Source organism: Podarcis melisellensis (genome assembly GCF_964234715.1).
Source record: "Podarcis melisellensis genome assembly, chromosome: 4".
NCBI classification, from domain to species: domain Eukaryota; kingdom Metazoa; phylum Chordata; class Lepidosauria; order Squamata; family Lacertidae; genus Podarcis; species Podarcis melisellensis.
In genome coordinates this window covers 98263836-98279344 of record NC_138531.1, presented here as the reverse complement: position 1 = coordinate 98279344, position 15509 = coordinate 98263836, and the positions used below count along the sequence as shown (strand labels likewise).

Here is a 15509-nt window from a genome sequence, read left to right as displayed (position 1 = left end):
CATATGGTTGTCAAGCCTCTGCTTAAAGACCTCCAAAGAAGGAGACTCCACCACACTCCTGGGCATCAAATTCCACTGTTGAACAGCTCTTACTGTCAGGAAGTTCTTCCTAATGTTTAGGTGGAATCTTCTTTCTTGTAGTTTGGATCCATTGCTCCGTGTCCGCTTCTCTGGAGCAGCAGAAAACAACCTTTCTCCCTCCTCTATGTGACATCCTTTTATATATTTGAACATGGCTATCATCTCACCCCTTAACCTCCTCTTCTCCAGGCTAAACATGCCCAGCTCCCTTAGCCGTTCCTCATAAGGCATCGTTTCCAGGCCTTTGGCCATTTTGGTTGCCCTCCTCTGGACACGTTCCAGTTTGTCAGTGTCCTTCTTGTGGCCAGCGTTTGAAGGTCACTGTGACCCGGCAACCGGCCGAAGAACGAGAGAATTCTTGAGCTCCATCTGAGGAAGAGTGGCAAAATAAACCGATGGAATATGCGGAAATGGTGAAATACACCAGAAGAATAAGAGATCCAAATGTCAATCAAATACAGTGGTACCTTGGTTCTCAAACTTAATCCGTTCCAGAAGTCCGTTAGCGTTCCAAAACCAAGACACACTTTCCCATCGAAAGTAATACAAAACGGTTTGATCCGATCCAGACTTAACAATCCCTAAAACAGCAACATAACATGAATTTTACTATCCAGCGAGACTATTGAGTCTTAAAATGAAAGCAATAATCAATGTATTATATTATAAAGTAAATAAGACAGTATTGTAGATGATAAAAAAATAAAATAATAATAATTCTTACCTGCACTGATGATAGTCATTGTTTGGATGGGGGGCATTTATCCAGTTCCGCAGTCACACAGTCAATCAAATCAGTAGCTGAACTGGGTTCCACACAGTCACAAAAACAAATTAACCAAAAAAGCCTCAAAAACAAAAACGCAAAACAAATAGCAAAAACTAAAGCTCCAAACTTAATCTGTTCCGGAAGTCCATTTGACTTCCAAAATGTTCAAAAACCAAGGCGTAGCTTCTGATCGGTGCAGGCGCCCTGGAAAGAATAGCCGACAGCTGCATCGGACGTTCAGCTTCCATAAAATGTTCAGAAACTAGAAAACATACTTCCGGGTTTTCGGCTTTTGAATGCCAAGGCATCTGAGCCAGGCAGGAGCGATGGCAGAGACCTCTCCAACTGGCACAGGTCCGTGTGGTCAGTGGGATTCCCATCTCCTGTCCAGTTGGATATAGGAAGTCACAAGAATGAAGGTTAAAAAGCAACGACAAACCTAGACAGCATCTTAAAAAGCAGAGACATCACCTTGCTGACAAAGGTCCGTCTAGTTAAAGCTATGGTTTTCCCAGTAGTGATGTATGGAAGTGAGAGCTGGACCATAAAGAAGGATGATCACCAAAGAATGGATGCTTTTGAATTTTGGTGCTGGAGGAGACTCTTGAGAGTCCCATGGACTGCAAGAAGATCAAACCGATCCATTCCTAAGGAAATCAGTCCTGAGTGCTCACTGGAAGGACAGATCCTGAAGCTGAGGCTCCAAGACTTTGGCCACCTCATGAGAAGAGAAGACTCCCTGGAAAAGATCCTGATGTTGGAAAAATGGAGGGCACAAGGAGAAGGGGACGACGGAGGACAAGATGATTGGAGAGTGTTCTCGAAGCTACCAGCATGAGTTTGACCAAACTGCGGGAGGCAGTGGAAGACAGGAGTGCCTGGCGTGCTCTGGTCCAGGGAGTCACGAAGAGTCAGACACAACTAAATAACAACAGATTTTCAAACATTTTATTTAGCTCATTATATACCATTTCCCAGAAAGCCTTTTACCTCTTTACAGTTCCACCCCATGTGGTAGATTAGAAGAGACCTTCCCCTTCTTTACATTTCCAGCACTCATTACAGTGGTTCCCTCGGGTTAAGTACTTAATTCGTTCCGGAGGTCAGTTCTTAACCTGAAACTGTTCTTAACCTGAAGCACCACTTTAGCTAATGGGGCCTCCCGCTGCCGCACAATTTCTGTTCTCATCCTGAAGCAAAGTTCTAAACCCGAGGTACCATTTCTGGGTTAGTGGAGTCTGTAACCTGAAGCGTATGTAACCCGAGGTACCACTGGAGTTCATAGCTGTTCTTAACCTGAAACTGTTCTTAACCTGAAGCACCACTTTAGCTAATGGGGCCTCCCGCTGCCGCACAATTTCTGTTCTCATCCTGAAGCAAAGTTCTAAACCCAAGGTACTATTTCTGGGTTAGTGGAGTCTGTAACCTGAAGTGTATGTAACCCGAGGTACCACTGTAGTTCATAACTGTTCTTAACCTGAAACTGTTCTTAACCTGAAGCACCACTTTAGCTAATGGGGCCTCCCGCTGCCGCACAATTTCTGTTCTCATCCTGAAGCAAAGTTCTTAACCCGAGGTACTATTTCTGGGTTAGTGGAGTCTGTAACCTGAAGCGTATGTAACCCGAGGTACCACTGTAGTTCATAGCTGTTCTTAACCTGAAACTGTTCTTAACCTGAAGCACCACTTTAGCTAATGGGGGCTTCCGCTGCCGCCACGCCGCACAATTTCTGTTCTCATCCTGAAGCAAAGTTCTTAACCCGAGGTACTATTTCTGGGTTAGCGGAGTCTGTAACCTGAAGCGTATGTAACCCGAGGTACCGCTGTAGTTCATAGCTGTCAACGATTTCCCTATTCCGAATAGGGTTCCTCGCAAGAAAAGGGAAAAGTTGACAGCTATGCATTAGTTCTTGTCGCCTCTGCCTCTTTCCATCCCTTCCCAATTCACACACCTGCTTTGCTCAATTCCTGACGCAACACAGCGGGGCTCGGCAGGTGCTGCAGAGAGGAGGCGGGTGGAAGAAGAATAAACTCATCCTGCCCTGGTTTCTGGGGTGGAGAGGCTCAGCTCCCTCCCTGCCATCACTTGTGGGGTGGATCCTGCCCACGAAAAAGCTCCCTCTCCCCCTGATCTCGGAGGAGCTTGCTGCCTGGTGAGTGATGCAGATGAGAATGGAGGGGATGGCGGCGGGTGGGGGGGGGTAGGACAACCGAATTGGGCGGCTACCCCCGAATTATTCCCCCATTATTCTCACCCTTTATGCGAGGAAATGAACTATTTCTCCCCCCAGCACCCGCTCACAACAACAACCACAGCATCCCAAGCGTGTAAGGGGGTCGTTCCAGGGCGCGCTTTTAAAACTGCATTTTGCAGGCGAGGTGGGTGGAGAGGGAGAGATGGAAAGAAAGATGCGCGGAGCCGGAGGAAGAGTTAGGAGGGAGGGAGGCAGACTGCAGGGGTGCAGACCCACAATTATTTCTTTATTCCTGTGTGTGAGGGGGGGGGAGGAGGGAGGGAGCGAGACCGTGCTGTGAATTTGCTATCAGGATGCCAAGACCTTTGTTGATTTATTTAGGTACAGAGGCTGGATTTGTGCATATACTATACTATAGTTTTTCCCAGGACAGGTCCACGTGTTCATAACCCCCGCTGGTGGGGCTGGTGGTTTATTTAGTTTTTAATTATTTTTCTCTCTCTCAAAGAGAATGTCCCAACCTACCCTGAATACTGCTTTCTGCCGGAGGTGCAATTATAGATAATCATAGCTTTCTAGAGTCGGATGGTTTCTTTTTTTAAAAAAAAAATGTTTTCAGAGCAAAAAGAAAGGCGTGCCCAGTCCATAAAACTAGGGGGATAAAGAACCCCAGTCAAATCCCATTTAGAGAATATACCTCTTCAGCATCTTCAGCAAGAAATGATTTCCCCTCTGCACATCCTCAAATCTGAGATGCTTCGCAGCATTCCTCTAGCACAGAGTAACAGCAGATCCCCCTTCTCCAAATCCCAGAGCCGCCTTTGCAGCACTTCCTATGTGGTCCATTAAGCTGCAATAGATTCTTCTTCCCCCTTTTTGCGTGTCTTGCAAACAGTCCCATTTAACCAGGGGTAGGCAAACTAAGGCCCGGGGGCTGGATCCGGCTCAATCGCCTTCTAAATCCGGCCCACGGACGGTCTGGGAATAAGCGTGTTTTTACATGAGTAGAATGTGTCCTTTTATTTAAAATGCACTTCTGGGTTATTTATGGGGCCTGCCTGGTGTTTTTACCTGAGTAGAATGTGTGCTTTTATTTAAAATGCATCTCTGGGTTTATTTGTGGGGCCTGCCTGGCGTTTTTACCTGAGTAGAATGTGTGCTTTTATTTAAAATGCATCTCTGGGTTTATTTGTGGGGCCTGCCTGGCGTTTTTACGTGAGCAGAATGTGTGCTTTTATTTAAAATGCACCTCTGGGTTATTTGTGGGGCATAGGAATTCGTTCACCCCTCCCAATATAGTCTGGGCCCCCCCCCCACAAGGTCTGAGGGACAATGGACCGGCCCCCTGCTGAAAAAGTTTGCTGACCCCTGCATTAAACAATCTCCCCTCTTAGCCCCCTTCCCTCAAATGCAGAAAACCAGCATGCTCTTAAAGATCAACCTACTATCCAGTCCCCTGGTCCACCAAGTTTTGTATATGTAGCCCCCGCCCTTTCATCCACCCTGGGACCAGTTTCTACACTGACTGTTTTAAATGTACTTCTTTGTTTTACATATTTTTATATCCTGCGCTCCATCCATTCTGGAGCAGGATGTGCCCACAGGAGCAATAAAACAGCTGCAAAACAGAACACCAGTTGAAATTACTGTTAACAATATAAAGGGGCTCTAGGGGGTTGCCTAGACAGTCATCATTTATTTCTCCATCTCACCTGATGCACACACCTTATTTTGAAGTGTTATTGGGAGACAGAGTGCTGTCAGCAGAGAATCCAAGCCAACGACAGGAAGAGCAAGCTTCTGGATAACATAGAACTCTTAGGGTGCAAATTAGGAGATTCACTGGGACCAATCAGATTTGGGTGGCAGCACTACCAAATTCAGAGCAGAACTGCAGTAAGGGAATGGTTTAATCCTCCTCCCTCTGTGCCGTTTTCCTGATTGAACTCATTCCCCTATTCAGCCATTTGCCCCATGGGAGAAGCGTACAAACCGTGCCGGATTTACGTATAAGCTAAACAAGCTATATGAGGGATGCGGGTGGCGCTGTGGGTTAAACCACAGAGCCTAGGACTTGCCAATCAGAAGGTCGGCGGTTCGAATCCCTGCGACGGAGTGAGCTCCCATTGCTCGGTCCCTGCTCCTGCCAACCTAGCAGTTCGAAAGCATGTCAAAGTGCAAGTAGATAAATAGGTACCGCTCCGGCGGGAAGGTAAACGGCATTTCAGTGCACTGCTCTGGTTCGCCAGAAGCAGCTTAGTCATGCTGGCCACATGACCCGGAAGCTGTACGCCGGCTCCCTCAGCCAATAAAGCGAGATGAGTGCCGCAACCCCAGAGTCGGCCACGACTGGACCTAATGGTGAGGGGTCCCTTTACCTTTAAACAAGCTATAGCTTAGAGCCCCACTCTCTTGGACGCCCCCAAAAAAATTAAAGGGAAAAAACCACTGGATGTAGATTTCCAAAATTTAAGATAAAAAACAAATAAAATAAAACCTACTTACAGCAACAGTGTTTTGTGTTGTGTAGGCTCCTATGATGTAAGTCATGGGCCCCGCCTGCTAGCCTGCTCCCTAAAATATCACTGGTTTGCTCCTTTCTATATATAGGGTACCTCCATTCTGCATGGACTGGTTGCAAGGCAACATGTGCAAATGGCTTTAGATACCTATTAGGTCCATAAATTACCATATAGCATATATTCAACACACAAAACAGTGACAATTTGTTGTTGGCAAAGGACAGCTGGACATAGAAAGGGCCCCATTGCCTTCAGTAGCTTAGGGCCTCATCAAACCTAAATCTGGCCCTGCTCTCTTGCGATTCCCAGCGTTCAGAGGGATCGCTGCTTCTGGCAGTGGAGGTGAAACATAGCCATTGTGACCAATAGCCCTGAGTGCAAAAACACCACCCTCCTGACTACCTCTCTGTTTTCCCTTCTGGGGCAAACAGCTTGGGGTACTTAATTTACTGGGCAGCAGTAAATCTGTTTTGGGATTTCTGCCAACCCATTGATTTGGGATGGGTGCAGGGTACATGTGGGAGGGAGGAAAAGGGAGAAGTACTGTCTCTCGAAAAATAAATCCTTGCAGACCCTCCCAGAGTCCCTGTTTCCTAAGGACAGTCCCGGATTTACAGAAGCTGTCCTGCTTTCTGATTTGATCCCAGAATGTCTTACATCTTGGTAAAGTCATGGGCTTACAAAACTGAGGTGTAGGTCTTCGGAAATAGTCGCTGTTTCTAGTTAACTATAATCGGGTCCTCCAAACCTACCTCATTAGAAGAGCACAGAAAGCCTTCTGCTCCATTCAGACACTCGGTGCTTCTACATTCAACAGTTAGTGTGGAAAGATGTCATTTCATTCACTTAAAATTTTGGCAGATACATTCTGTACTTTCCCTGAGGCTCCTTCATCTTTCCTCAGACCACAGAAAGTCTGGGTTTTGGTGATATGATCTCTGCTGATGCGGACCCCTTTAGCACTACGCCTCCATCATTGCAAAAGGTGGGGTTTTAAATTCATTTTTTTTATTTAACAATATTTTTATACTGTGTGTGTGTGTGTGTGTTTACATATGCTTCAGGTTACAGACTCCGCTAACCCAGAAATAGTACCTCGGGTTAAGAACTTTGCTTCAGGATGACAACAGAAATCGTGCGGCGTGGCGGCAGCAGAAGCCCCCATTAGCTAAAGTGGTGCTTCAGGTTAAGAACAGTTTCAGGTTAAGAACGGACCTCCGGAACGAATTAAGTACTTAACCCAAGGTACCACTGTATAGGCATATTCTTCAAGCAGTTCCCCACTCCTGATACAGAGAGAGCTGGAAAACTTTTGGGTACCAGACAATTTCATACTGGGACCATCTTTTTACACACCCTGCCATTCTTCAAGGACTTGAGGAGAGTCCCAAGGGTCTTGGAAAGACTGGGACGAGAACGGAATAGTACTTTGTGCACAGAGTATTGGCCTAGTTAGCCTCGGCCCAGTATACCTGAAGGAGCATCTCCACCCTCATCGTTCTGCCCGGACACTGAGGTCCAGCTCCGAGGGCCTTCTGGCAGTTCCCTCCCTGCGAGAAGTGAGGTTACAGAGAACCAGGCAGAGGGCCTCCTCGGTGGTGGCACCTGCCCTGTGGAACACCCTCCCATCAGATGTCAAGGAAATAAGCAACTATCTGACTTTTAGAAGACATCTGAAGGCAGCCCTGTTTAGGGAAGCTTTTAATGTTTGATCTTTTATCGTGTTTTTAATATTCTGTTGGGAGCCGCCCAGAGTGGCTGGCAGTGGCATAGCGTGGGTTGTCAGCACCCGGGGCAAGGCAAGTAATTTGCGCCCCCTAACCTGTGGATTTGCGCCCCCTAACCCATGGATTTGCACCCCCTAACCCGTGGATTTGTGCCCCCTAACCCTAACCCCCAGATGTTTCGCCCGGTGCGGCCAGCCCCCCCTGCACCCCCCACGCTACGCCACTGGTGGCTGCGGAAACCCAGCCAGATGGGCGGGATATATATAAATTATTGTTGTGGTTGTTGATGATGTTTATTGTCTACACTGAATGTCAGTGGCTCTTCAGCGTTTGAGGCAAAGTTCTCTCTCTCAGCCTCCTCTGGAGACGCCGGAGATTTATCTCTGAGCCTTCTGGGGCTGCACGGGACTAAATGTTGGAGCCTTAAACCAGACCTTTGTGCCAAAATCTTTATACTCAGTTTTGAATTCTTGTGCCAAAACGCTTGCAATCTGCTGTGCTTCTGTTATGTTGGATGAACTCAGCTTGGCTGGAAATGTATTACGTGTCAAACGCTACAAATGTATATCGGTTTTCTACCAGTTTTAACTGCCATGGCTTCCCTCAAAGAGGATGCTAAGATAGGGCTGCAAGCAACTTTGCTGAGCTATTTTTAAACAAACCCCAATTTCGGTGCTGTCCTGGTTTCTACTTTTTGGAAATAATATTTTGGAAACATGGCGACCCTAGCTAAGAGCTTTCTTTGCTTTTTAAGCTAGCAGTGCTGCCAGCATGGGCTGTTTTCCTTGGGTGCCTTTGTCCATTTCACAGTAAGGTCTTATTGTGCTAAAATTATAGCTCCACCCTCCTGACTATCTCCCTCTTTTCCCTTCTGGGGCAAACAGCTTGGGGTACTTAATTTACTGGGGAGCTGCATTGTTCATTTATCTAAAAACAAAACAAAACAACCCAAGAAACCCTTTGATCGAAACAAGAATTCTCCATGCAGCGCATGTGAATTGATCCAGCTAAAACCCACAAACCCAGTTGCAAGCAAATGCCCACGAAGGATTCATTGAGAACAAAGAGAAATGTCAGCAAGGCAGGTGTCTAGGTGGGCCTGCCAAAACCGAAAGGTTTTTTCCAGGCGCTTAGAAGGAGGTTAGTGAGGGTATCTGACTAACGTCAAGAGCCAGGGAGTTGCAGAGAAAAAGATGTCGCCACATGAAGCGAATAACGTCGGGGGAATGTATGTGTCAGGGACAAGCCAGACTGGTTTTAATTACTCGAGAACCTAAAGAGTCTGTTGGCCAATGGTCCATCCGGTCTAGCATCATGTTCTCCAGTTTCTCAACCAGATGCCTTCAGGAAACCCGCAAGTAGGATTCAAACACAAGAATATTCCATCCCTCCTGTTTCGGATCATGGAGACACAGCGTTTGCTGTTGTGGACAGAAGCCATTCTTAAATTTGTCATCCAAGTTTGTGGCCATCACTGACTTGCTACAGAAGGGAGTTCCCTAGAACTATGTGTTGCGTGAGGAATTAACTTTCCTTTATGGCCACAGTTAATTTATTAAGTTGACTACTACCCTGCGGTGATTTACACTTAAGATTTACACGCAATTCAACGCACACAAGCATAAAGCGATGCATTTTGGGGCAAAAAAGTGTTTTTAATTAACACTCTTAATCCTGCCAACCTGGTGGTTCAAAAGCACACCAGCGCAAGTAGATAAATAGGTACCGCTGTGGCCCAACGGTAAACGGCGTTTCCGTGCGCTCTGGCTTCCGTCACGGTGTCCCGTGATGCCAGAAGCGGTTTAGTCCTGCTGGCCACATGACCTGGAAAGCTGCCTGTGGACAAACACCGGCTCCCTTGGCCTGAAAGTGAGATGAGAGCCGCAACCCAATAGTTGACTTTGACTGGACTTAACCGCCCAGGGGGTCTTTACCTACACCTACCACTAGTTCAGACATCATGGGAGCATATGTGGAAATAAGGTTTTTAATTTTTTTGCCCCAACATGCATCGCTTTACACTTGTTTGCGTTGAATTGCGTTTGCAATTTTACCGCCCATTCATGACGCGTGGAGAGGTCCTGTTGGAGCTCTTCACAATCTCTTTTTGGTTTAGCACCGTTGATTTAGCATCATCAGCAAACATGGCCACCTCACTGCTCACTCCTTTCTCTAGATCAATTATGAACAAATTAAAAAGCACCAGTCCCAATACCGATTCTTGGGGACTCCACTTTCTACATCTCTCCATTGGCGAAACTGTCCATTCCTCTGACCTCTCTTTTTCTACCACGCTCAGGAAACATGGCCCAAGTTGGTTCAGGGAAGACGGTTCTTTTCCACCAGGAAGACCCAAAAGGTCTCACCTACCGCATCCCAGCTCTGCTCTACCTGCCGTCTGAGTCTACTTTCCTGGCATTTGCTGAGGAGCGCTCAACGCCCAGAGACGAAAATGCCAAGTTCCTGGTGATGAAACGAGGGCAAAAGGAAGGAATGTCCGTTCAGGTAACACCAAGAGCAGAAAGCGTAACCGAGCTATATTTCATTCCATAATTCTCTTCTTTCTTCCTATATACATAAAATGTAAGGCTGTCATCACGCAGCAGTTCATGTGGCCAACAATATGTGGCCAAACCAACTCCAGTGTGAAAACAGGGTGGCAGGTGGCCCAGGTGAGCTGTTTAATGGTGCTCTGTGAAGTTCCTGGTGACAAGGTGTTCCAGGTAACACCAGGTGCAGGAAATGTAAGTGTGCTTTTCCTGATTTGTCATTCTGTGTAATGTCTGAGTTGGGTTCCAGGAACAAAAGTATTGCCAGGAAAGAGGACTGGCTTGGAACTGACCACCCAAGGAAGTGTCTTGAAATCGTTGTGGACAGCTTATCTGACTCCTTTCAATCTGAAATGTTAGTTGACCTGGCAATGATGTTTGTTTTAAACTCATCTTCTTTTTTATAAATGTTTTAAGTGGCAAATGTAACAGAGAATAAATGAATAAATGTTTATAAATAATATTAGTACCAATATTAGTACCAATAATCATTTGAACTGTGGCCAATTTCAGAATTCCATAAAATTCCAGAATGGCTTCATTGGTAAACACCTCTTGCTTAAATACTACGCCCCTTTGCCAGCTCACATACCTGTGTCATGAAAATGGATTCTGTTTCCTCTGCCTCAGGGAACTCCCCACTGCCGCTAAACACCCTCACACATCATGATTTGCAATATATTGCCAGGTCAAAAATTATGAAACCAAAATCAGGATATGGACTGGAAACCGGTTATTGAGGGTTTCCACCCAGCCCTAACACACATCATGATTCGTGATATATTGTCAGGACAAAAGCAATTAAACCGATATCACGCTATAGACTTCAAACCGGTTTTGGATGATATATGGATATATCACTAGTGAGCCCTAGTGAGAGAACCACCGGCTAACTACTCTATCTTTCTTCCCTTCTAGTGGGGTCCTCAGACGTCTCTGATGGAAGCCACGTTGCCCAACCATCGCACCATGAACCCTTGTCCCGTTCTCGAGAGGAAGAGCGGACGCGTTTTCCTGTTCTTCATCTGTGTGGAGACCCACGTGACGGAACGGCACCAGATCTCCACAGGGAGGAACGCCGCTCGGCTCTGCTACGTCGTCAGCCAAGATGGCGGCCGCACCTGGAGTCAGACGACCGACCTGACGGAGCAGGTGATCGGCAAACATTTGAGGAACTGGGCCACCTTTGCGGTTGGGCCTGGTCACGGCCTTCAGCTGAGTTCCGGGCGCCTGGTGATCCCGGCTTACGCTTATTACATCCACAGGCGATGTTTCGGGCATGCGCTCAACTGCTGGACCAGACCTCATTCCTTCGCGTTCTACAGCGATGACGGCGGGCAGAGTTGGGCCCGAGGACAGCTCCTGATGCACTTGAACACATCCGAGTGCCAAGTGGCGGAGCTGAGCCGCCGGGACGATAGCCCAGTGCTGTACTGCAACTCCCGCAGCCTGGACAGGTACCGGGCAGAGGCTTTCAGCACAGATGGCGGAGAACACTTTGAGGAAGGGTACCTGTCCGGGGACTTGTGTGAGCCGCCCAGTGGGTGCCAGGGCAGCGTGGTGAGCTTCTTCCCTCAGCCAGAGGGCAGCTCTCGCTTCTCTTCGGCCTCGCTCGGCGGCACAAAGTCCTGGCTGGTGTACTCGCACCCCACAAACTGCCACAAGCGCTTCGATTTGGGTATCTACCTGAACAGGTCCCCGTTGGAAAAAGACTCTTGGCGCCCTCCCTGGGTGCTGTACAAAGGTCCCAGTAGCTACTCGGACCTGGCTGTGTGCCAAGAAGGGGGGAACACACTGGTGTTTGGGTGCTTGTTTGAGTGTGGGGTGCACCATCCCATTGAAGAAATCGCGTTCCAGCTCTTCACCAGTGATGAGCTTTTGAGGAACGTGAAGGAAGGATGATGTTGCGACACATCTCTCCCTCTCTCTTTCCCCCTCCCTCTCTCCCTCTCTCCCCCCTCTCTCTCCCTCTCCCCCTCCCTCTCCCTCCATCTCCCCTTCCCTCCCTCCCCCTCCCTCTCTCCCCTCCCTCCCTTTCCCCTCCCTCTCCTTCTCCCCTCCCTCCCTCACCTCCCTCCCTCTCCCCTTCCCTTCCTCTCTCTCCCTCCCTCTCCCCCTCCCTCTCCCCTCCCTCCCTCCCTCTCCTTCTCCCCTCCCTCCCTTCCTCTCCCCCTCCCTCTCCCCTCCCTCTCCCCTTCCCTCCCTCCCCCTCCCTCTCCTTCTCCCCTCCCTCCCTCTCCCCCTCCCTCTCCTTCTCCCCTCCCTCTCTCCCCCTCCCTCCCCTCCCTCTCCCCCTCCCTTCCTCTCTCTCCCTCCCTCTCCCCTCCCTCCCCTCCCTCTCCCCCTCCCTTCCTCTCTCTCCCTCCCTCTCCCCTCCCTCCCCTCCCCTCCCCTCCCCCTCCTTCCCCTTCCTCCCTCTCCCTCCCCTCCCTCCCTCTCCTTCTCGCCTCCCTCCCTCCCTCCCTCCCTCCCTCCCTCCCTCCCTTCCTCCCTCCCTCCCTCTCCCTTCCTCTCTCTCTCCCTCTCCCACTCCCTCTCCCCTCCCTCGCCCTCTCTCTCTCTCCCGAAGTTTAAGCAAAACTTGAGAGGCCTTCTGCTCCATTCAGACCCTCGGTGCTTCCATATTCAACAGTTAGTGTGGAAAGGTGTCATTTCATTCACTTAAAATTTTGGCAGATACATTCTGTACTTTCCCTGAGGCTCCTTCATCTTTCCTCAGACCACAGAAAGTCTGGGTTTTGGTGATATGATCTCTGCTGATGCGGACCCCTTTAGCACCACGCCTCCACCATTGCAAAAGGCAGGGTTTAAAATTCATTTTTGTTTATTTAACAATATTTTTATACTGTGTGTGTGTGTGCGCGCACTATACAGTGGTACTTCAGGTTACATAGGCTTCAGGTTATAGACTCCGCTAACCCAGAAATAATACCTTGGGTTAAGAACTTTGCTTCAGGATGAGAACAGAAATTGGGCTTTAGCAGCGCGGCAGCAGCAGAAGCCCCCATTAGCTAAAGTGGTGCTTCAGGTTAAGAACAGTTTCAGGTTAAGAACGGACCTCCGGAACGAATTAAGTACTTAACCCAAGGTACCACTGTATAGGCATATTCTTCAAGCAGTTCCCCACTCCTGATATATAGAGAGCTGGAAAACTTTTGGGTACCAGACAATTTCATACTGGGGCCATCTTTTTACACACCCTGCCATTCTTCAAGGACTTGAGGAGAGTCCCAAGGGTCTTGGAAAGACTGGGACGAGAACGGAATAGTACTTTGTGCACCTAGTTAGCCTCGGCCCAATATACCTGAAGGAGCATCTCCACCCTCATCGTTCTGCCCGGACACTGAGGTCCAGCTCCGAGGGCCTTCTGGCAGTTCCCTCCCTGCGAGAAGTGAGGTTACAGAGAACCAGGCAGAGGGCCTCCTCGGTGGTGGCACCTGCCCTGTGGAACGCCCTCCCATCAGATGTCAAGGAAATAAGCAACTATCTGACTTTTAGAAGACATCTGAAGGCAGCCCTGTTTAGGGAAGCTTTTAATGTTTGATCTTTTATCGTGTTTTTAATATTCTGTTGGGAGCCGCCCAGAGTGGCTGGGGAAACCCAGCCAGATGGGCGGGATATATATAAATTATTATTGTTGTTGTTGATGATGTTTATTGTCTACACTGAATGTCAGTGGCTCTTCAGCGTTTGAGGCAAAGTTCTCTCTCTCAGCCTCATCTGGAGACACCGGAGATTTAACTCTGAGCCTTCTGGGGCTGCACGGGACTAAATGTTGGAGCCTTAAGCCAGACCTTTGTGCCAAAATCTTTATACTCAGTTTTGAACTCTTGTGCCAAAACGCTTGCAATCTGCTGTGCTTCTGTTATGTTGGATGAGCTCAGCTTGGCTGCAAATGTATTATGTGTCAAACGCTACAAATGTATATCGGTTTTCTACCAGTTTTAACTGTCGTGGTTTCCCTCAAAGAGGATGCTAAGATAGGGCTGCAAGCAACTTTGCTGAGCTATTTTTAAACAAACCCCAATTTCGGTGCTGTCCTGGTTTCTACTTTTTGGAAATAATATTTTGGAAATATGGCGACCCTAGCTAAGAGCTTTCTTTGCTTTTTAAGCTAGCAGTGCTGCCAGCATGGGCTGTTTTCCTTGGGTGCCTTTGTCCATTTCACAGCAAGGTCTTACTGTGCTAAAATTATAGCTCAGCCAAATTTGAACAAGCCTTCTCAGCAACCTTCTTCCCTCCCTGGTACAGCCATGGGGAGGAGATTGGAAGTTGAAGTTTCCATTTGTCTATTGTTTCCTGTGTTATGTTTGAACCTCGAGAAACTGTGGTTGGCCTTAACTGTGGTTTACTGAAACAACCGAACTTCTAAACGTTGTTTATGAAGTTGGCTTGTTTTCCTAAAGCAGTGGCACATTCCCTGTTGCCCACCGTCTATGCCTTTGCTTGGTCCAGCTGTATTGCCCAAGTTTCTGGCACCAACACCAGCCAAATCCCAGGACATTGCACTGTGAGCATGTGGGAAATAAAAGCGGAAGCTGTTAACGAACAATAACCTACAGGGAATGTGTTTAAATAAAATGATCTGCTGTCAGTTCCATTTTCCGCTTCCTTCTTTTTTTCTGGAGGGGTTTTTGCATACATCAAACACTGTAGCACGCGGAATGCACACTGTATGGCCCAACGCCATGTGATGAATCTAAAAATCCTTTTCATGCTACCGGTTAGGAGAAAAACTGGTTTCTTATCTGGGACAGGAGGAGGGAAAAGCATCATGAGGTTTGTGCCCCGCCCCAAAGCCTGCGGGGACAGGCAGGCTAAAAACTCATTTTTGTGGGCATCCCTTGTTTTATTGCCTTGTTCAGCTGCCCAATGTCAAGATTTCATTTTTATATATATATATAATATTTTATTGAGTTTTAAGAATAACAACATACAGAAAAAAGAAAAAACACAAAAAATACACAAAAACAAAAATCTCTCTTTTTAAATTCTCATCTTTGATTCACTTATTTTCCTGACTTCCTCACGCCTCCCTTTTTTGCATCCCTTTTAAAAATTGGTTCAGCAAATTTTTTGCATCCCTTTTAAAAATTTGTTCAGCAAATTCATATCCAATTAATTTATCTATTATCAATCCAATCTTATTTTTGACCTTGTTGCTAGAACCCCTTCAGTTCATTTCAATATCATCAACATTCAAAAATTTTACAATGTTTCTGTAAATAAGTTTTAAATTTCCTCCAATCTTCTTCCACCAACTCTTCTCCCTGGTCTCGGATTCTGCCAGTCATTTCCGCCATTTCCAAAGTCAAGATTTCAAACAAACGGTATCTAACACTTGTTTCACCGTCTTGCTTCACCAAATGGGGTGACAGACATCTTGAGTAGGGATGGAGGAGAATTGAATACAGTCTGTATTTTGAACTGAACTATGAATCTGGATATGGATTTAAGCAGGTATTTTCCTATGGATTAAAAAAAATAGAGAGTGCCACCAGTCACACTGTATAAGAAAGAGATTTTGCAGGCACCCCTGGTTTTGACATTCTCTTCAAATTCTTTTTTAAAATGCTAACAGACCTTTGCAGGTGTTTATTTTGTACTTTGCTTAACCCATCACCTTAACGATGGTCGTCTTCTTTTTTTTGGTAAATTGTGTTTTA

The 15509-nt window shown here is 47.2% G+C and overlaps 1 protein-coding gene and 1 long non-coding RNA gene across 3 annotated transcripts in view; one reads left to right on the top strand and one right to left on the bottom strand.

The window, feature by feature from the left end:
• LOC309369379 overlaps positions 1 to 15509 on the bottom strand; it is a 161346-nt gene that overhangs the window by 106320 nt on the left and 39517 nt on the right. The gene's annotated exons all lie outside the window — the stretch shown is intronic.
• On the top strand, positions 2702 to 11796 carry LOC309369220 (sialidase-3-like). The gene is made up of 3 exons (XM_081909998.1): positions 2702 to 3003; positions 9594 to 9799; positions 10762 to 11796. The coding sequence occupies exons 2-3, from the start codon at positions 9599 to 9601 to the stop codon at positions 11743 to 11745; spliced, it is 1185 nt and encodes a 394-aa protein (XP_081766124.1). The 5' UTR covers positions 2702 to 3003; positions 9594 to 9598; the 3' UTR covers positions 11746 to 11796.